The sequence below is a fragment of the Meles meles genome, chromosome 11 (assembly GCF_922984935.1).
Source record: "Meles meles chromosome 11, mMelMel3.1 paternal haplotype, whole genome shotgun sequence".
NCBI classification, from domain to species: domain Eukaryota; kingdom Metazoa; phylum Chordata; class Mammalia; order Carnivora; family Mustelidae; genus Meles; species Meles meles.
The window spans coordinates 1808280-1829727 of record NC_060076.1 but is presented as its reverse complement, the minus strand read 5'-3'; the positions used below and the strand labels follow the sequence as shown (position 1 = coordinate 1829727).

The window sequence follows — 21448 nt, the reverse complement described above, 5'->3', positions numbered from 1 at the left end:
CAACCAGCAGTCTGCCTGGGTCGTTCTTGGTCGTCGGGCGCGGGAGGCACAGCTTGGGCAGTGGGTGGGGGCGGGGTGGTGTCAGCGCGGCTCCCAACAGGCCCCTTATCGTCGCCGCCCCAGCATAAGGAGTGTTGGACAAGTCTCCCTCGTCCCAGGACCGTGGAAGCCCTGTGTGCTGACAGGGAGACACCTGGAGACGCACAAGTTTTCAGTTCCATTTCTTGAGAGAGAAAGGTCTCGGGGTCTTCTTGGACCCTCCTGCGGTCCCGCCATCCTGGAGGTGGGGCTGTTGGAGCTCCAGGGCGGGGCAGAGAGGGGACACAGCCCACAGCGTGGGACAGCAGCAACGCAGGCCCCTCCCCAGCCCCGCCTTCCTGTTAGGGCTGCAGGCTCCCAGCAGGGGAGCCGCTGCAGAGGGGACCCACTCCCCCCAAGAGACAAGTGGGAGCGGGAAAATGTCCCGACCTTGGCACGCCGAGACTGTGAGGGCCTTCCCAGAATCCACACCAGCCCCGGACGGCAGCCGCCCCCCGTCCACCCCGAGGGAGGGAGGCCGAGCAGCTCCCAGCCTCCAGGGCACATAGCCCGGTCAGAGGCAGAGTTGGACGTGGACCCCCGCCCCCGCCCCCCGGCCCCACGGTTCCAGTCCCCGAGACACAGTGACGGGGTCCGACCACAGGCCGTGGGATGTGCGGGGCGCCCCGTACAGACCCGGGGTTCCACCCCCGTTAGTGGTCCTCTGGGCCACACAGCCGACGTGGCGGTGAGGCGTGGGCACTGTGGCGGAGAGCGTGGGCTGCGGGCCGGCCTGCTCTGACCTGTCTGCTGGGGACCTGGGCGGGTCCCCTTACCGCCCCGTGTCTGCTTCTTGTCTGCCCCACGGAGAGGACAGGGAGCAGCAGGCGGGACCCCAGGAGGAAACCGCCGTGTCCGTCCGCCCACAGAGAGCTCAGGCTCCTCCAGCTGCGGCCCACCAGCACCTCAGTCTCCCGGTCCCGCCTTCGTGGCCACCGCCACCCCCAGCCACTGGGGCCTCAGGCCCCCACATCAGGGCCCCCCTGAGGTCTGCGGACTGCCCTGCTTCCTGCTGGGCCCACCCCTCGTTGAAAGTCAGCAAAGCCACCTCCGTGCTCCTCCATGCTCCACGAACACGAGCCCTGAAGATCCCACCAGCCTGGCAGGGGGACGAGGAAGGCCATGTGGTCTGGGACCCTGGGATCAGACAGTGGCAGGCTGCCCTGGGTCCCCCGACCGGAGAGAAGGTGACCGCGCCCCGGCGTGTCCTGACACTGGCCAGGCAGCAGAAGGCAGCCCAGGGCGGCCCATTCCCTGTGTGGATCAAACCAGAGTCCCTCCTGTGACACCAGGTTACCCAGTGCCCTGGCCAGAAAGATCCATGGGGCCCCCTCCCAAGGGAAGCCGCCTCTGGATGCCCCCCCCCCTTCCACAGGAGGCCGGGCCTGAGGCTGGGCTCATTTCAGAACCAGGCTTCACCAACACCGAGCACCCCGCTTCGGTGCGAACCCCAAGATTATTTGGCACAAGAAAGTTCTCAAAGGAGGTTTCAGGGCAGGCCACCCTGGCCTTTCTGCAAAAGGTCGAGCGGTCGGGGCCGGGGGACGGGGCTCAGGTGCCTTCGGAGGAAACAGAGTGAGACCCCTCCCAGGATGAGCGCTCCCAGAAGAAGGATCGGGAGGGCAGCCTCGGGACGGAAGGACAGGAGAGCCCAGAGATGGGCTGCTGCGGGCAATTCGGCTTTTTTAAATTATGGCAAAATACACAGAACGTGAGTTACACCATCCCAGCATTTCTAAGTGCTCAGTCGGGGGGCCTCAGCGCATTCACACCGTTGTGCGCCGTCCCCTCCGTCCGTGCCCAGAACGTGGTCGTCTGCCCACCCGGGACTCTGTCCCGTTAGACAATGTCTGTCCTCCCCCGACCCCCGGCCCCCCATCCTACTGTCCCCATGAACTTGACTCCTCCGGGCCCTCACATGAGTGGAACCTTCAGGACTGGTCCGTCCGAGCCAGGCTGGTGTGTCCAGACACCACGTCCTGCAGCTCCAACCCCATGGTAGCAGGTGCCGGGACCCCCTTCTTTTTAAGGGGGAGTCACGTTCCGAGGTGTGGCCGGGCCGCGTCCTGCTCATCCATGCACCTGTGCGTGGGCACTCGGGCTGCTCTCCTCCTCCGGCCGGTGTGGACGGCGCTGCTGGGAACACAGGGGGCAGAAAGAACTCTCCAAGGTCCGCTTCCAGACCTCGGGCACGGCGTGGCGTCGTGGGATCGTAGGCAATTCTCTTTGCTTTTCTGGGGAGCTGCCATCCATCCCACAGCAGTAACTTGGCTTTTGAGAGATTCTCTGTGGGGCCGCCTGGGGGGCTCCATGGGTGAAGCGCCTGCCTTTGGCTCAGGTCGTGATCCCAGCGTCCTAGGATCAAGCCCCGCATCGGGCTCTCTGCTCTGTGGGGAACCCGCTTCTCCCTCTCCCCACTCGTGCTCGCTCGCTCTCTCTCAAATGAATAAATAAGAAATGTGTAAAAAGCAAAGAGACACTGTTCGGTGACACCCTGGGGGCCCCTTCGGCTCATTACAGCGTCTGTTCTACAACAACGGTGTGAGCGACAACACGAGCGCCCGCTGCTCGGGGGGCCCGGTATGCCACAGATCCGTGCAGGGAGGGGGCCCGCACCAGGAACGGGGCTGTTTCCGGGAGAAAGGGACCCACGGTTGTGCAAGCCTGGGGGCACCTGGTGCCGGCCCCATGGTCGCACCCAGCAAAACTCAGACTCGCGCTCCTGAGGCCACGCAGACGCCTGCTGTGGGGAGGGGTCCCCGGGAGACAGGGCGGCGCATGCAAGAGGGCCTCTCACAGAATAGAGGCCCACGGAACCCCACCCCCCCCCGGGCCCGGGCGTCCGGCCTAAGAACATAACTCCCAGCTCCCGCAGGGACGGGCCTGCTCTAGGCCCCACTCCCGAAGCATGGGGGGTCCCAGGGGCGGGGAGCAGGGGGAGCATCTGCAGGGCCCAGTCTCCTCCCAGGCCCCACTGGCTGGGGCAGCGACCTGGGGAAGTGGGACCCCCGGGGCCTCGGTCTCCCACACCCCAGACAGCACCAGCCACGGGCTTCTCACCCCACGTGTCTCTGCACCGGAGCTCCGCGGAACGCCGTTTCTGGACAGACAAATGGGCGTGTCCCTCGCCCTGCGCCCTGGGGCCCCCACGGGCAGACAGGACAGCACCTCTGAGCCCCGTGCTGGGCAGATGCTCACGCGGGTGGTGAGACCTGCACTTCCCGCGTTCACCAGAACACATGGCGTTCCCTTCTCACCTGCGGACCCGGCTGGAAGCCTCGCAGCCGCGGCGCAGGGGACGCCCGCCAGAGCCACCGGGCCCGGCCCGCTGGGGGTCTGCAGTGGACAGAAGCCCGCTCTCCCCCAGTTCTGAGGCCCAAAGCCCAGGGTCAAGGTGTGGACAGGGCCGTGCCCCCTCCGAAGGCCCCAGGGAGGGTCCGGGCCCCTTCATCCCCAGGCCCTGCGGCGATGCCAGGCGCCCCTTGTCCCTGTCCCGCCAGACCCTGGCTCTGTTGTCTCACGGCCTCCTGCCTGGGTCCCCACTGTGTCCGTTTTCTCTTAAAGGGACACTAGACATTAGCCCCTGCTCCCGCGGGCCTCATCGGACATCATCACAGCTGCAGAGGCCCTGTTTCCAAATAAGGTCACATTCAGAGGTTCCGGGGGGACAAGGGTTTTGGGGGGACGCCAACCCACCCAGGGCGCCGCCAGCGGCTCAGCGCACACCGCGAACACACTGACCGTGGCGGGCTGTCCCAGGACCGCAGGCGGGGTGGGAGGGCCAGACGGGCCGCTGTGTGCAGGCGCCCCTGCGGAGCCCGCCGGACGCCCCCCGCACTGGGCCGCGGCGGGAAGGTCCGCTCCGCCCCCCTTTGCTCAACCCCCACCCAAGTTTCCGCAGACCTAGAACCGCGGTCCCCCGGGCGCAGGAGCCGTGCCCACACTGAGACCTGCCACCTGCCCCAGGAGACGCAGGGGTCATGGGGCTTGGATGCCACCGGAGGGCCACACCCGAGTGACCGCCTCGCCCCTGAGACAGGAGCCCAGTGGGCCCAGGACCACCATCTCGCAGGAGGGGTGGGCTCCCTCCTGGCACAGGGATGACTGGTCCCCACGGAAGAGAACCCAGAGCTAGAGCAGCAGCGCCCTTAGCCTCCAAGACACGGGCGGTGCTGACACGTGGGCACCGAGGCCCTGAGCACAGGCCGTGGGCCGCCGGGGAAGGCCCAACACTTCTGGGCATCGGGAGAGTGAGGCTGTCCCTCTGTGGGACACGCTGGAGGCAGCTGTCCCCCTTCCTGCTCCTTCCTCCGCCCTGAAGCCCGCCTCCCCGCCCCGAGCAGGTTAACTGCCGGAAGTGTGGGGCTTCGCTTGAGACAGACGGTGCCCACATCCCCTGCAGGGGCCGCCCGCACAACAGGGGTCAGCAGGACACATTCTTCTGCCAGGGACAGCCCTGGAGCTCCTGGGTCCCCGGTGACAGCTCACACGAGGAGCCCCAGGAAGCGCGTCAGGATAACGTGGGAGCGGGCAGATCCAGGATTCCAACCTTCACCATCACACAGAGCCACGTGGAACTTTCCGGAGCAGCGCGCACGTGCACTGCGCCCCGAGGGGTCACCCCGACGATGCCCGCAGCCGCCGCCGGCCCGCTGGTGCCGTCCACAGCTGTTACTCAGCATCCCGTGTTCACAGAGTGCTCGCTGCCGGCCAGGCCCATCCTCGGGGCCCCCAGAAGGTACGCGCGCCCCTTCCTGCCGTGGGTGGGTGCGGTGACCAGGGAGGAGCTGAGGCTGAGGGAAGAGCAAAACCAGAGAAACGGCAGGAAGGATTGGAGACTTTCAGGGAGGCGGGCACGGGGGGTGGCCCGGGGTGGGGGGCACCTGCAGAAAGGAGGAGGGTAAAGATGTAGGTGAGTCTGTCCCTGTGCAGGACAGACGGCCACCCACGGGCACGTCGTCCACAGACCCTGGGCTGGCATGGGGCTCTCCCACCCTCCGGGACACAGCTGTCCTCAGTGCTGATTCTGACCTGCTGTTGCCCAAGTTCATGACCCAGGAAGTGTTCCTGCCGCCGGCGCAGCCCGCACCCACCTGGCCCCGGAGCCTCCCCTCTGGGGCTGCCAGGAACTGTCCAGGCCCCGGGCACACGGGGACCTTCCTGTTCCCACTGAGAGGGAAGAAGGCCTCCTGTTGTCCTGGGGGAGGAAGCCCTGGGGGCCTGGGGATGAGCCCCGGGGGATTCGGGGAACCGCGTGCCCAGGGGGCCTGGACGGGGCTGGCTCGCAGGCCCCTGGCCCCCATATAAGGGCCTGCGCCCGCTGCCCGGCCTTCCTCACTCCCGGGAGCTCAGCGTGTCACAGCCGCAGCCATGAAGTGTCTCCAGCTCGCCCTGGGCCTGGCCCTTGTGTGTGGCCTCCAGGCCATCGTCATCCCCCAGACCATGGAGAACCTGGACCTCCAGAAGGTGGGCGGACGGCTGGGGCGGAGTGAGCCGCCGGGGTGCAGGGCAGTGGGGACTCGGGGGGAGACACGAGCACGAGCCGCACCCTCGAGGTCGGGAAAGCCCGACCTGCCTCTCCGTCTTCGGGGCAGCTTGTCCCTTGGTTTCCCAAGATCCAGAAGATTCTAGAGAACTTGTCTGATGTGTATCCAGACCCCCCTGGGAACACAGGGGTGTTATTTCCCGCGTGGAGATCGTGTAGCCCAGTGTCTGGCAGACGCCCAGGGTCCTCCAGATCTCACTGACGGCCACCCCACTTAGACTGGGCCCCCGCCGGGGTGGGAGGGAAAGCCCTGGGGGGGTCGGGCCCCTTCCCGCCCCCCTTCCCACCCCCCACGGCACTCAAGGCCCCGTCCCCAGGTGGCTGGGATGTGGCACTCCATGGCCATGGCGGCCAGCGACATCTCCCTCCTGGACTCCGAGGCCGCCCCCCTGAGAGTGTACGTCCAGGAGCTGAGACCCACCCCCGAGAACAACCTGGAGATCATTCTGCGCAGATGGTGGGTGTGCCCCGCCCGGGTTGGGGGCAGCGAGGGCCTGGTTCCGGGGTAGGCTGGGGGGCGGGCAGGGCAGGGTCCTGATGGGAGCCGGCTCCCTCTGGGTGGTTCCCAGAGCCCTCGGGACCCCACCCTGGGCTCCAGGCCAGCAGGCTACCACACAGGGTGGCCCCAGGTCCGTGGGTAGAAAGACCCGTGTGGCGGCTGCTGGGCAGCTGTGGGACCGGGGCCTGGGGGCCTGGGCAGGTCCCACCATGAGCTCTGTCTGTCCCCGGAGTGGCGCTGGGGGTAGAGGAGAGAGCTGGGTGAGTGTGGGGAGCAGAGAGGAGGACCCAACCCCCACGATTACCAGCCAAAGGCCGATCATCGCCCCTGACTGTGGGTACAAGGACACTCCCGGTCTGATTTCCCTCTGGTCGGCCCTCTCGCGGCTCTGTCCCTCTGGGTCACCTGCCAGGTCTAGAGGTCACGGTGCGAGCAGCCCAGGCCCAGGCCTCCTGCCCGGGGCCCTCCTGGAGCCTGGCTTCTGCCCCCGCCCATGGTTTGGCTCTACCACAAGAAGCCCGGCCAGCCGGCCCACAAAGAACCTTCTTTCAGGGAGGACGGCAGGTGTGCTGAGCAGAAGGTCATGGCCGAAAAAACCAAGGTCCCTGCTGAGTTCAAGATCAACTGTGAGTGCTGGGCTCCCGGGCCACGCCGGACAGCCGCCTCTCTGGCTTGTGGCGGTCGAGGGGCCTGTGTTCCAGCCTGAGGGTGCCCCGCATTGCCAGCTCTCCCGGCCCCAGCCCCCACCTTTGGTGCTATGGTGTAGAGCCTCGGCAGGTCCCTGCTGGGCTGCTCTGACCCCGGCGGCCACGAGACCGAGCTCGCTGTCTGTGGCCGGGCCTCAGGGAGCATCTGCGTCCACCGCCCTCCATGCCGCCCTCCTGGGCCTGTCCTCTCGCCCGGCTTTGACTGGAAGAGGCCTCGGGTGACAGCTGCTGGGACGCCGGCCCTTCCTGTGACGCTGTGCCCCTGGCAGCCCCCAGGGACACCCTCCCCCTGCCTCCCATCACCATGGCGACAGACCCCGCCCCCTCAGACCAACCTATTTCTGGAGGGTCCCCTTCTCCTCCCAGGGGCCCCTTCCCTCAAGATCAGCGTGGAAACCCGCTTCTGAACCACGCTGGGCCCCAGGACACAGGACCGAGTGATGAGCGAGCCCCTTCCAGGAGGCTCCTCGGCATCTGTGGAGGGATCCGCGGTGAACAGGGAGGGCCGCACAGCTCTCTGGGCCATGTGGGGCTCCGGAGAAGCCCCCTGCCCGGGCCGTGCCGGTGGTGGCCACAGAGGACCCCATACACCCCCACCCCGGTCTCTCCCCAGATCTGGAGGAGAACAAGGTCTCTGTGCTCGACACGGACTACAACAACTACCTGTTCTTCTGCGTGGACCGCACGGGCGCCGCCGAGCCCAGGCTGATGTGCCAGTACCTGGGTAGGACCCCGGCGCCCGCGACGAGCACCGGCCTGCAACAGGCCTCGAGTCCCCAGGGGAGGCCCCCAGGGTCTTGTCAGGAGAGGGTGGGCAGGTGTTGAGAAAGGTGGCGTCTTGGGGCCTGTCGGTGGCTGGTGACAGGGACAGATGTCGGCCGAGGGGCCGGTCAGCGGCGAGCTCCCATGACGTCTCCGTGTGACGGGCAGGCTCCAGCCTTTGCACACGGAGTTTCCTTTATTCCGCCACGTAACAAGTCAGATACAAAAACGTCTGTAACCTACAACATCCTGAGAAAAGTGCCATTTCCCGGTCACAGGAACAGCATCGCCATGTGCTCCCCGGGTCCCCTTAGCAGAGGCTCCCGGGTCTGGCAGTCAGCCCGCACTGGTTCGGGACCCCCGGCAGCCCGGGGCAGGGGCCCCTCTCTTCCCAGCACCGTCCCGGGAGGAAGGGGAGGGGACAGGGACCCTGGAGCCCAGGGGTGACCCGCCGCCCCCCACAGCCAGGACCCTGAAGGTCGACAACGTGGTCGTGCAGAAATTCGACAGAGCCCTCAAGACCCTGCCCGTGCGCATCCGGCTCTTCTTCAGCCCGACGCGGGTGGAAGGTGACCCCCTCCACGCCCCCCGTCCCCGCTCACCCCCGCGTGGGGCCCGCCCATCGGACAGCCGCGAGCGCTGGGCCCCACTGCCTCCATGGTGGCCCCCGCTTCCCAGGCCGCCCAGGATGGGGAGTGGGAGGTGCAGGGCCCCGAGGCGGGGTCCTCCCGCCCCACCCCCTCTGCCGCACCCCTCTGGGCCCAGGGCTGTCCTGGCGACTTGTGACCCCCCCCACGGCTCTCCCCTCCCCCACCAACAGAGCAGTGCCGCGTCTAGGTGAGCTCCTGCCTGACCCGCCTCCTGCGGTAACGTACCAGCCCTGCCCCCACGTCCTGGCCACTTGCACGGGTGGGGGGCGTCCCAGGGGAACCCTAGGTCCCCTCTGTCAGGCCCCGGTCCCTCTGCGGGAATGGCTGGAAACCGGTGTCCCTCCTGGTGACGGCAGGGGCCAGGCTGGCCACGGACACCCTCTCTCCCGTGGCCTTCCTGGGATGTCCTCCCCATGTCCCAGTCAAGCTCTCGCACGGTGTCCCCGTGGCCTCTTCTGGGCAAGGGTGTGGGGGGCTGGCGTGGGCTGACCACCACTCAGCCTGAGGCGGAGAGGCCGTCCCTCACCCCCAGGCTGGGAGGGGCTGGCGAGGGCCCAACAGGCTCCCCAGGAGTCACAGGGGAGCCCGCGTCCCTTTCAGGTCCCAGAGAGGACATCGCCCCCTCCCTGCCCCATCAGACGAATCAGGAGGGACCGAGCCCACCCGGGGCTCCCGGACCTGCTCCTCCTCAGGCCGCGGGATCCTCGGGGGCCCTGGTCTGAGCCTCTCCTCCTCCAGCAATAAAGGAATCAAGCAACCAGCAGTCTGCCTGGGTCGTTCTTGGTCGTCGGGCGCGGGAGGCAGGGTTCGGGCTTCAGCACCACGGCCCGCGACATCTGGGGATCAGCACTCATAACAGGGTCTCTCTTAAACCTGACAAACACGATAAGAAGGTCGCAGGGGGCAGCAGGTCCGATAGGCTGCAGGCCGCACGACCTTCACAAAGGACGAGCAAGGAACATCTGGGTCGCGATGCAGTAAACGCCGACAGAGAACCGTACGTGCGTTACTCGCGCATCAATCCGTGCTCTTCCGAACGTACAGCCCCGGGACCCTCAAGCTCGCGTCCAGAAACAGGAGGTGATTGCTACCAGGAAGCCTGGGCACGAGCTCCACGTGCCCCGTGCCGACCTGCTCTGGGCTGGGACGGAATAGAGGTGTCCCCGGTCAGCGGGTCCCAGGAAAGCAGTCAGAGGTGGAAAGGAGACCTGTTTTCCACACGTTCAGTGTCCCTAAGGTAGGGAGAGAGCAGCAGGCATCTTAAATACCAAGAACAACTTAGGGGCATCTGGGTGGCTCAGTGGGTTAAGCCTCTGCCTTCAGCTCAGGTCATGATCTCAGGGTCCTGGGATGGAGCCCCACATCGGTCTCTCTGCTCAGTGGTGAGCCTGCTTCCTCCTCTCTCTCTGCCTGCCTCTCTGCCTACTTGTGATCTGTCAAATAAATAAATAAAATCTTTAAAAAAAGAACAACTTAGATACAAAATACACACATATTTTTATCTGTGTAAACTTAGATACGTGTGTTAGAGACACACTTCTGGAAAAACACTAATTACCATTTGAGCTAAAAGGAAAACTTTAAAAATTAATTTTAAAAAAATTTTTTAAATTTTTTAACTGAGGCATAGATGAGCCCTGATGGTGTGTTAGCTTCGAGGGTCCGGCCGAGCGGACTCAGACCCGTGTCCGCAGCACAGCGCTCAGCACCGGAGGCCGGCGCGGTAGTCACGTCAGTGTGCCCAACCGCGCTGCCCGCGCTGTACGTCTCGTCCTCGCGACTCCTCGTGTCATAACCGGAGGCTGTACCCTCCTCCCCTCCAGCGGGTCGGCCCCGACTGGCAACCACAGTGTGTTCTCCGTGCTTGTGAGTCTGTGTTTTTGTGCGTGATTTATTTTTCCATTTGTTTCTCAGATTCCACATATACATGAAATCCAATAGCGTTTCTCCTCCTCAGTCCTTCTCAGCATCCTCTGGGTCCGCGCATGTCGTCGTGAACGGCGAGACCCCGTCTGGGTTCTGGACGGGCAGTGCTCCGTGCTGTCTGCTCACTGCGTCTCCCTCTCCCACTCGTCCACCGCAGGACGCGGGCTGCCGCCGGGTCTCGGCTCCTGCGAACGTGGTGCCGAGAATCGGAGAACGAGCGAGCACCGGGCACCGGTGGGAGGGGCAGAGGGAGAGAGAGACCCAAGCAGACTCCACACTGAGTGTGCGCCAGGCTCAACCTCACGACCCTGAGATCATGACCCGAGCACCCCAACTTCCCCTATTTTTTAATTTTTCAAAGAACAATAGCTACAGGAAATAATGAGCAGCCCCAGACCTTCTTAGCCGGCTGCCATCAGGCGGCTCCCGGCTCAGACGGTCGTCCGAGGGCGTAGACATAGACGGGAACTTGCTGGACTGGCCTATGGCCAACCTGGAGGAGGAGGAGGACGCAGGAGAAGGGAGAGGAGGGTGGCCCTCCCCTCGGGGAATAAAGACCCAAACCTCTAAATAATTTATTAGCAGTTTGACTCTAACAATGAATTCAACACATCATGATTCAACCCAGAGTCAAGGACATTTCCGTGTTAGGAAACATCGAAACTTCGGCAGCTAGGAGATCAGGGAAATGCCCATACAGGCAGCTTTTCTTTTTTTTTTTTTTTTAATTTTATTTATTTGACAGAGAGATCACAAGTAGGCAGAGAGACAGGCAGAGGCGGAGAGAGAAGCAGGCTTCCCACCCGAGCAGGGAGCCTGATGCGGGACTGGATCCCAGGACCCTGGGATCATGACCAGAGCCGAAGGCAGAGGCTTAACCCCCTGAGCCACCCAGGAGCTCCCATATAAGCAGCTTTAACTGAGTTTTTAGAATATGTTCCGCAAGTGCCATATCCCTTTCATGAGGCAAACTTTCCACATATCGAAGGTGTCGTTCAGCATCAGCTGGTTGACGCGGCGCCACCAAACAGCCTTAAGATCTCGGGGGCTTAAAACGTCCGATTTATGTCGTGATTATCATGACTTCCTCCACAGACTACCGGGCACCCTGGACCTCACGGTCATGCAGGGATCCAGATGATCAAGCAGCCACCCCGGGAGGCCCCCGGTCACCACACCAGGGGGAAAACGTAGACACCCAGAGGGCGCAGGCCGTCCGCTCCGGGCTCCGTCGTCACTCAACCAGAAGGAAGCGGAAATGAAACACAGTCCTCCCTAGGCCTGGAAAGGAGCACCCTTAAACCGATCATTAAAAAACAAAAACAAAACAACCAAAACACAGCCCGCGAACGTCGTTCTTAGTCGTAAGAGACGGCTTGCTCTCCCCGGAGACTGAGAGCGGAGCGCCATCATCCTGTTGAGCCTCGTGCTGAAGGTCTCCGTGCGCTGAGGTAAGGAGAAGGAAGAAAAGGCGTGAGCACTGGGAAGGGAACGTCTAGCATGACTGACCGGGCAAGACAGACAGAAGACACGGATTATTAACTCGGGAATGGAAGGGCACCTCGCCACGGCCCCTGCAGGCGTCAAAGGACAAGAAGGGACTGTCGCGACCACCTCTACACACATCAGTGTGACGCTTTAGGCGAAACGGGCCAATTCCTCGAAAAACAGAAGCTACCACGACTAATCCCGTAAGAACCGGACGATCAGAAGAGCCCTGCACGTGCGAGAAATTTGAAGTCCTGATTTCAAAACGCCACAAAAAGACGTTTTCCGGCCCAGGTGATTTCACAGGAGACTCGCGGCAAATCTCCGAAGAACCGGTCAGAACGCCGCACAACCTCCGGCTGGACATCGGGGAGGAAAGAGCATTTCCTTGTTTGCTTCACGAAGCAAACAGTGCTCGGGTGCCAAAACCACACACAGAGGTTTTTTTAGAAAAAGAGAAAATGGTAGGTTAATGTTTCTCATCAATACGGATGCAACAATGCTTCACGAAATACTAACACATCGAATTCGGCGATAGATCAAGACGATGAGACACCGTAGCGAGGCGGGATTTACGGCAGGGATGCGGGGGCCGTTCAGCGCTTGAAAACCAGTCAGCGTGACCCACTTCGGGAATCTACGGAAACACAGAAGGAACCTCCTGGCAGGGCCGAGCTCATCGGGTTTCAGGATATCGGATAAACACACAAAACCGACGACGTTTCTACATGCTAGCGAGGACGTGTGGACGCCGGCATTAAAGACACCAGTGTTAGTCACCCCCGAGAAGGCGGAAGACTGGGGCGCGGGGCTAGAGACACACGCGCAGGTCCGCGTGCCGGGGAGATGCAACGTCGCTGAGGGCGATCAAGGCGCTTCTCCGTAACTAGAGCTACGGTGCTCGTGAGCGGAGACTCGACGGAGAGAAAGACGTCAGGCTGGCGTGCAGCGTTCACGCGGTTCCTACCGAAACCCCAGCAGGGCTTTTTGTAGACACATGTGAGATTATTCTAAGGTTTCTATGGACGGACGAAGGTACTAGAATAGTGAATGTAATTCTGAAAAAAGCAATTGAATCGGAGGAATCGGCCTATTACATTTCCGATCTAACCATACAGGCAGAAGAAGCAGGACTGCGGCGTTTGTAGGGGCAGAGACGCGTCGACCAGTGGGACAGGGTGAAGAGCCCAGAAACGGACCCACACACACACCCGACTGGCATGCAGTCCCCAGGAGGGGGGTGTCCCCAAAACCGTGCTAAATCCTCCCTAATTTGAGTATAAGCCGAGACGAGGCTCCCAGCAAACAGTGTCCTCCCCTTCCCTTGCTCTCCACGGGTCCTTCCTAGGAAGGAGCCTCGTTTCTCCAAACGACAGCCCGGCCCTGCTCGGCTCGCTGGCCCCTGGCTCCCGTCCACTTCCCACCTAATTACCAAAACTGCTCCGAGGAAATCCCACAGCTGAGCCGCTGAGCCTGAGGTTGGCTGGGCAGCCCCCACGGCAGAGCCCCACTCCGCTCCAAGACACCAGTCCCCACGCCCCACCCTGCCGTGGTGCCTTCCGTGGCTCGTGCCTATCTCTAGAAGGTACAAGTCTGTTCCGTGCCTTGCGTTACGCAGTCTGAACAGCCTGAGCCAAGGGCGGACTCGGAGCTGGCGCGGCCTCGGTGGTCACAAGCGAGCAAGCAGCTCTCATTTCCTCACCTTGAACCCTAACGACGGAGCTCGAAGGCAGAACCTCGCCACGGCAGGACGAGAAGCAGCTGCTGGGTCCTGCCCAGCGTGGAGCGTTGCGGTCCCCAGGACGGCCGCTGGGTGGCACCCGGGTCCTCCGGTTGCAGGAAGAGCCCGGAAAACACCGGCCCAAACGGTGCAGAAATGCGATGCGGGGGGGACATTTGCCCCAGAGGCTCACTGTCCCGCTCCTGCCGGTCTCCCTCTTCACTCAGGCCAGGCCCAGCCCCTCCTGGAGAGCCATTTCGGACGTCCACATGTGGGTCTCGCTAGAGTCCTTTGGTGACCTCCACGGCGTGGGCTGGACCTCGGGTCTGCAAGGACATGTCAGCCAGAGCCTTCTGAGTTCACCTCTGACGTGGCCGTGACTGTCCCAGGTCCCCCGAGGCCAGGCGTGCAGTGACCAGCGGGTGTGAGCTGCCAGGTGGAGGCCGGGCCCACGTCCCTGGCGTCCTGCCCAGCGCACCCGTCCTCTCCCCCAGACCCGTCGTGGCGACAGACGCTAGACCCCTCCCGGGGCAGAGGGAGGCCCAGAAGAGCCGTGGACTGTCATCTGAGGTCCCACCCTGGGTGCCCGCAGGGACACCCCCTTGGTGAATGTGCTAGTGACCTCTCAGAGGCCTGGAGCTACTCTCCCTGTGTCTGGGGTGATGGGGGACCCCGGAAAGGCCGGGCAGGACAGCACCTCAGCCCCAGGCGCGGGTGGGCATAACGATGGTAAGAGCAGCCAGCCTGTCCGTGGGGGCGGCTCTCAGTCCCGGGGCTCCCGGCGCAGGAGGGGGGCACAGGACAGGGCTCAGTCAGGGCAGGGTCCAGGACCCAGAGCGCACAGCAGACACTCTGGTGCTGACCTCTGACGTCCATGGCTTGGATGACCGGGGTGGAGGGGGCAGGGGAGATGGCAGGAGGGAGGGACAGAAAGATTCGGGAGCACCAGGACGAAAACCCCTACCCAGGCTCCGGTCTGGCCCCAAACACACACGCGCTCCCCCTCCCCTCCATGCGCCGCTCCTGCTGCCCGGCAGGTCTTTTCATTTCCAGCTCGTGCACGTTTTTAAACTTTTTTTTAACTTTTTAAAATGTTTTAACTCAGAAAGGATCCGAGGCTTGGAGCTGCTTTCTAGGACGTTCCCGACACCCCCTGCCACCCCCCTGCCCGGAGCAGTTTCCACAACCCCGTATCCGGGCACTGCCGGCCCCGGCTCCCTCTGGCCTTGGCCCTCCTGGCTGACTGGCCGCCCCGCGGCCGGGGGCTGGTCCCCGCGTGGCCTCCTGGCCCCCTCCCTGCCAGCCCTGCCTCCGCGAGAGGGTGTGACCCGGACAGCCTCACAGCCCAGGGATCTTGCCAGAAGGTCACCACCAGCTGCCATCACACAGATGAAATCCACATTCCGCACGTGACGCAGGAGCTCCTGTGCCCTGGCCTCGGTGACCTCCGGGCGCGCCCTCACCTCCCCACACGCCCCACGTTCCCGCGCCCCTCAGACCTGGGGTCCCTCAGTCAGCCGTCCCCCACGTGCCCCAGGGCTCTCGCACATGCCCTTCCACCCACTGGAGTACCGTTCCCTCCTCCCCTCGCCCAGCCTCACCCCAGCACACAGCTCAGCGGTCACCCCTTCCACGAGGTGGGCACCGTGGGACACTGTCATGCGTGTGTCCACGCGTGGAGCCCCCTGGCAGGCTCACGTTCCAGAAGGCTCTGTTGACCTGTCCCCAGCTGCCCGCGCCCGCAGGTGCCTGGCAGAAGGCGGGGGCCCGCTCTGGGAGAGGGCACGGTCTGCCCCTGTGCCAGCCTCCTCCCGTCAGGGCTCCTGGACCGTTCTCCCGTTCCTCCTTCCAAGGGACAAGCCCCGCCCTGAAGACCCCCCGCCTCTGGTGTCTGGTTTCGGGGTAAATTCTGTCTTCCCCCCCACTACGGCTCCATCGGCCCAGCTCTGGTCTCCGGGCCCCGGGGTCCGGCTCTGCCTGGGGCCGGGCTCACCGCGGGCCCCACATAGCCACGCCGGCCGCCCCCCGACAGCACAGAACAGCAGTCCGCAGCTCTCCCGTGTGACTGCGAGGTCCTCTCCCCCCTGTGGGCCCCCAAAGCAAGTCAGCACTGCCCTGGCGTGGGGTCCGGGACCCAGGTCCAAGGATGGAAGCAGGACGCTCCCACCCAAACGTCCTGCCTAACCTCAAAGCCCTGGAAAACTGCAGCCTGAGCCTCCTGTCCTCTCCCCCCAGCTGGGGGCAGTGGCCACCTGCTCAACCCAGCCATGTCCTCAGAGACCCCAGAGCTGACCAGCCCCCCAGCTTTCCTGCCGCTCCTGGGTGTTCCTCGCAGCCCCAGGGAATTGGGGCGTCCGTCTGGGCGGCGGCAGTGGATGGGACAGGATCCCGCAGCCCCGCCTGGGCGAACCCAGCGCAACCGGTTCTCACTCCTGGTGTGACCCAGATAGCCGGGCTCCAGGGGACACGGCTCACGGGAAAGTGGAGAGTCACTCAGAGAACTCAACACCGTAGCCTAGACTGATGGGGGCCCCCAGACCCCCTTCGGGAACCGCGCAGGAGGGCGGCCGAGGAGCCGAGTCCGGAGCCCGGTGACCCTGCGGCTTCACGGACGCTCGGAGCACCGGCCCCATGAGGCTCCAGGGTGCTCGGCCGCCTCAGCAGGCCACAGGTGTGGGGGTTGGGGGGACAGGAGGAAATCAGGAGGACACAGGGAAGGGACAGGCTCCCAGGAGAGGGGACAGACAGAGGAAATCACCTAAGGACCCCTGACATGGGAGCCAAGTGTCCCTGGCACATGGAGGGGAGGGTTCCCTCTGGGCTGGTTCCTCGGATCCTCAGAGGTGCCATCCCAGGGACAGTGTCTTGTTCCCCCATGTCCACCTCTGGAGTGTCGTGACCTCCCTGCCCCTCCCCCGCGGCTGTCCTGCCCTCTGTGCCCCTCCCCCACGGCTGTCCTGCCCTCCAAGCTGTAAACCGCTCCGTCTCCGCTGCACCCTGGCCCGCAGGGTCATGCAGCTCGGAGGGCCCCGGAGAGGGCGGTGAGCCAGCAGCCGCTGGAGTCCGGTCTGAGTGGCCGTGATGGGAGAGGGTGTGGGACACACTGTGGGAAAAATGAAGCAGCCCCATGGCCCCGGGTTCAAGCCATCCTGAGTCTGCGCGCCTCCTGCCCTCCCTCCCAGCTCACCTCCCAGGACGGCGGAAGGGGAGGAGGGGGAGGGCCGTCCTGGCTCAGACGAGGAGCATGCACGATGTCCCCAGAGGAGCACCTGCCAGGAGGAGGGAGCTGAGCTCCCAGGGGTGAGGTGACGCCCAGGACAGCCAGCAATGTGGCCAGACTGCCCCGACGGCACCCGCCGCCCAGGCCAAATGACACCTGTCCCATCCCTCAGAGAAGAGGTGGGTCTCGGGGAGGCCGCATCCTTCCGTGGGAACAATTCTGAGTGTTCAGGGAGCCTGGCAGGGACGGTCTCCTAACAAGTGGCCTCTGGAGGACGCCCACGAAGAAAGGACCCTGCTGCCGGGCCTCCTCTCCCTCTGGGCCCCGCGGTCATGGTCCCGCAGAGGGGGCCGCTGCTGCTGCTGGTCCTCAGCCTGGGCCTGGCCGGTGCCCAGAAGACCCTGGACGACGTGCCGGTGCAGCCCGGGTTTAATGCCCACGAGGTAACAGAGCCGGGTCAGGGCCCAGGCGCAGTCCTGGGACGAGGCGGCGAGTGCCCCTGGGGGCGTGGCAGCCTCCTGGAGCGGGACCCCGGGAGAGGCCAGCCGAGAGGCGAGGGGAGGCCCGGGCCCAGGCCCAGGCTCGCAAAGGGACAGCTGCTCCTGGCGGGGTCTGCCCAGCCCAGACAGGAATGGGGTGTCCTGCTCGGCCCCGGGGGCAAGGAGGGGCCCAGAGTCCCCCCTGCCCTGCCTGTCCCACCTGCCCAACACCCAGCACTGTGGGGAGCGTGGCTGGAGCAAGGCCAGCACTCGGTGTGGATCCGGGGCGTCCCTCTCGCCTCCCCAGACCCGGCCAGGGGGTCTGGAACCCAGCAGGGGACAGTGCTACGACCAGACACGGGAGGAGCTGAAGGAAGCGGGAAGGGAGAGGCAAGAAGGGACTGGGGGAGACAGAGGGCAGCCTGACAGAGGAGGCCATTTCCAAAGGGCCAGCTGTCCCCCCGCCCCAGCACACCCTGCTGGCCCTTGAGCTCCCCGGGCGGCGCTCAGCGCTGGGGTGCTGCGGCCTGAGAGCGGAGACTTGGGCCAGGGACTGTCCAGGCCCTGCACCTTGCATCCTGCAGGTGGAGGGACGCTGGCTGACTATCCAGCTGGCTGCCAGCCGCGCCCACCTGGTCTCCCCAGACGACCCCCTGAGGCTCGGCCTCCATTCCATTTGGACGCGGGGCGAGGACGTGGAGTTCGTCTTGTTCTGGACGTAAGCATGGTCTCTGCAGCCCCTCGCAGAGTGAGCCCGCCCGGAGGCCTCCCAAGGGACGGTGACCAGTGGGGAGGACCAGAGGGACACAAGGCACTAAGCTGCAGGCTTGAGACACCCCCGAGAGGCGTAAGATCTAACTTCAGAAGCCCCAGAGCCTTACGACGAGGGGTGGGGACAGACCCGCACACGCCCGGTCCCTCCCGCCGTGGAAAGCACAGAAGCCCGGGCAGGGCTGGGCCGCGCACTGGTCAGGTGACGCGCAGCACCCACGGTGATGACATGCTGTGCAGGGTCAGCCGTACCTAGACCTGCCCTGCACCCAGGGCCTTGAGGACCCCAAGTTGGAGCCACAGCCGTAATGGTGCTCGGCCGTACACACCCATCCCAAGGGCCGTGCGCTCCCAGGGTCCGCGGGCACCTGGCCCACGCCCCACCCACCCCAGCGGAGACACTGACCAGGGCGGGGGGCCGAAAAGGAGGGGCCTATGTGTGGAGCCCAGTGACTAGGGCCCGCCAGACCAGTCCCCCACCCAGAGCCCTGGAGCTCCAAGCCGAGGACAGACTGGGTCCCACTCCTTCCGGGAGGTTTGGCTCCATTCCAGCAACAAGGAAGTCGCTGGTTCCTCGCTCCTCCCTCTAGCCCTGTGCCCCAGCTGGATGACCTCAGGAGCCCAGGGAGCCGGGAGACTCAAGCAGGCACCTGGGAGCTCAGCCAGGGCGCCTCCGATGTCCCCAGGGGCCGGGAGACAGGAAGAGGACGTGACCACCATATGCCCCTCTCTTCCCCAGGGGAGAGGGGGTGTGCAAAGGAGTGAACATCACCGTCCACCCAACCGGGCTCCAAGGCCAGTTCCGAGGCTCCCGTGAGTAGCCCGCCCTCTGGCCCGGGTGCCGTGCTGGACGGGGACGCTCGATGTCCCGAACCAGGGCAGGGGCTGGAGGGGGACAGCCTGCCGGGGTCCTGCGCTGTCCGGGGTCATGTCGGGGGGGCAGGGAGAGAGGCTTCACCTGTCGCTGGGCCGGGGTCCCCCACAGTGGAGGGAGGCGCCAACGTGCACGTCTGCTTCGTGAGCGCGGACCGCAGCAGCCTCATTCTCTACGTCCGCCTCGAGGACGCCGGCGAGGTCACCGGCCTGTGGGCTCTACTGGGTAGGTGGCCGCTCTCCGGACGCCCGCCGGGGCCTCTGCCCAGCACCTCGGCTTAGGGGGCGGGGGCTCCGGGGGTGCTGGCGCCAACAGGGACCCTGTGGGTGCTTCCCCTGGGCGCCCGCCCCTCAGGAGGGGCAGCCCTGCACCTGCCCGCTGGCTCCCTCCCGGGCTCACTCAGATTCGCCCGCGGTGCGCACGTGTGGGTGTGTGCGTACACGTGTGTCTGTGTGTGTGTGTGTGCACGCACGCGAGTGTGTCCCGGGAGCGGGGACCCTATTAGAACATGAGGCCCCCCTGTCTTGACCGGGAAGCTAGTCACGGATCCTAAAAGCCCTGAATCCCATCAGGCCCAGAAAGTGGAAGAGGCCGAGGGGGGTGGGGTGTCCCCGGGGAGGGCGCAGAGGATGGGCTGGGCAGGTGGGGGCGCCTGAGGACTAGATGGAGGCCGTGGGGGGCATCCCGGGCTGGCCGAGTGGCGCAGACAGCAGGGGGCTCCCCCACGGGGGCTGGGGCCTGACGAGCCCCGGAAGGAGCGCTGTCCCCCCTCCGCCAAGGGCGGACCTGCTCCCGGGGCAGACGAGGACGGAGGGGACCAGGGCTGAGGCCGCAGCCACCAGCCGGTCAGCCGCAGGGCTCGGGCTGGCGAGAGGAGGGATGCTTGGGGAAAAGACGCGGCCTCCGGACTCTGGGCCCCTCTGACTTCAGCCAGAAGAACGCGCGGGGACCCCACGTGGCTGCGGACGTTCCTAGAGTACGTGGCCAGATTCCACCTGCAGAAAGCCCCTGTCTTCAACCTCGACGGTAAGCTCGGCGCTCCGGACACCCCCCCCACCCCGAGTCCAGGCCACCGCGCTGGGGCCTCACCCGCCGGGCCCGGAACCCCCAGGAGCAGCGACAGGCACAGACCAGAGCAAGCGAAACTACGGTCAGCCTCTCGGGGGCCACAGCCCGTCGGCCCAGTGCCGGGCGCCTCGCCTGCCAGATGGCACGAAGCCCCTAGAACACAGGGACCTGGGCACAATATCCGACCCCAGTCTGTGGATTCGGACACTGGGGTCCGAGGGGCTTGGAAACAAGGCGACCCAGCAGAGCCCCTAACCCCCACACCCCTTCCCTGGGCGCCGTTCTGTCCGTCCACACACGCATGCCAGGCTGTTTGGGGTGGCGGTGGGGGAAGCGAGGAGAACAAGGCAGACACACCCTCTAGCCCTCTCCCGGGCTACCCGGGGTCACTGCAGGCCCGTCCCTGATCTGTCAGGGACAAGGGAGCCCGGAGCAGGGGAGCATGGCTGCGCCACAGGGTCAACAATGCCTGTGGGCGAGGGGGGCAAACTGAGGGGCGGGTGGGGAGTCTGGGTCAAAGTGAGGGCACAGGGCCTTGGCAGGACACGGCGGCCCGTGGGTGCTGGGCTGCAGAAGGCAAGCTGCTCCCCAGCGACGGCCGCCGGCTGCACGCCGGGTTTGGCTGTTTCAAAGGGACAAAACCTTGGGATCCCTATCCTGTCCTCTCCCCTCCACAGCCCGGTGTCCCGCAGCTGAAGCCTAGGTCAGGGCCGCCGGAGAAGTCCTGCCTGGCCCTCCTGACCCCTGCCCTCGCCTCCCTCCCCTCCCCCTGCCTTGCTTGCCCTGAGGCCTCCCGAACCCCTGGGCCACCTGAGGCAGCCCCTCCAGCCTGAGCCTGAGCCCGGCCTCCAGCCGTCCCCTTCCCGGCCTCTCCCAGCCGGGCCCCGGGGCGTGAGAATTGTCTGAGTGGCCGGGAGGGGACCGGCAGCCCCCAGGGCTCTGGGCCACGGCAAACAGCATTGCAGTGGCGGGGGACCCCGCTAGGGTCTGGGCTGGGGCTCCTCTGACCTGCTTCCACCTGCTCCTGCTCTGGGTCAACTCCGGAGAGGTGCGCTGGGCCGGGGAGCCAAGCCTCACGCCCGCCCAGGTCAGAGAGTGCCGAGGGCGCCCAGTACCCGCCCACGCGCTCCCCGAGAAGAGCCAGGGAGACAGGCCCAGGCACCTGCCCGACGGGGAGCCGAGACAGGCCAGCGCCCTGTCCTGAAGGTCAAGGGGGCCACCAGGGCAGTGGCTGGACCCAAGCCTCCCCCTCTTCTCGGGTGAGCAGAAGACAACCCAGGGAAGGGCAGGCTCTCCGGAAACTGGGTCAGCGGCTTCCGCAGGACCGTCTGGAAATGTCAGAGACAGGTATGACCAGATCCTGCCCCAGAACGGCGCCTGCGAAGACAAGGCCCCGCCCCCTCCTCAGCAAGGCCGCATGCACCAGGCCCAACCAAGCGTGTGAGGTCAGCACCATCGCCCGAGCCACGGGGCCCCCAGCGGACGTCCCCCTGCCGCTCGCTCAGACGCCGCGCGACACCCGCAGGTGCTCCAAGCATGATGCTTGCCTGCGAACCCGAAAACCCAAATTCCAGACACAGAATGGCTGCGGTACAATGAGAAAGTAATGCTCACACTTTTGGCCAGAAACCTGCAGACTTTATATGGAGAAAAAACTTTCA

At 65.1% G+C, this 21448-nt stretch overlaps 2 protein-coding genes across 2 annotated transcripts; both read left to right on the top strand.

Annotated features, from left to right (window-relative positions):
- The first annotated feature begins 5448 nt into the window (after nt 1-5448).
- LOC123953102 (progestagen associated endometrial protein) lies at nt 5449-8377 on the top strand. Its single transcript, XM_046023044.1, has 6 exons — nt 5449-5544; nt 5941-6080; nt 6675-6748; nt 7443-7553; nt 8056-8153; nt 8270-8377. The coding sequence occupies exons 1-6, from the start codon at nt 5449-5451 to the stop codon at nt 8375-8377; spliced, it is 627 nt and encodes a 208-aa protein (XP_045879000.1).
- An 8550-nt stretch (nt 8378-16927) lies between these two features.
- Nucleotides 16928-20524, top strand: LOC123952757 (beta-lactoglobulin). Its single transcript, XM_046022195.1, has 6 exons — nt 16928-17038; nt 17659-17792; nt 18585-18658; nt 18831-18944; nt 19650-19745; nt 20465-20524. Exons 1-6 carry the CDS (start codon nt 16928-16930, stop codon nt 20488-20490), a joined length of 555 nt encoding a protein of 184 aa, XP_045878151.1. The 3' UTR covers nt 20491-20524.
- Nucleotides 20525-21448: the final 924 nt, after the last annotated feature.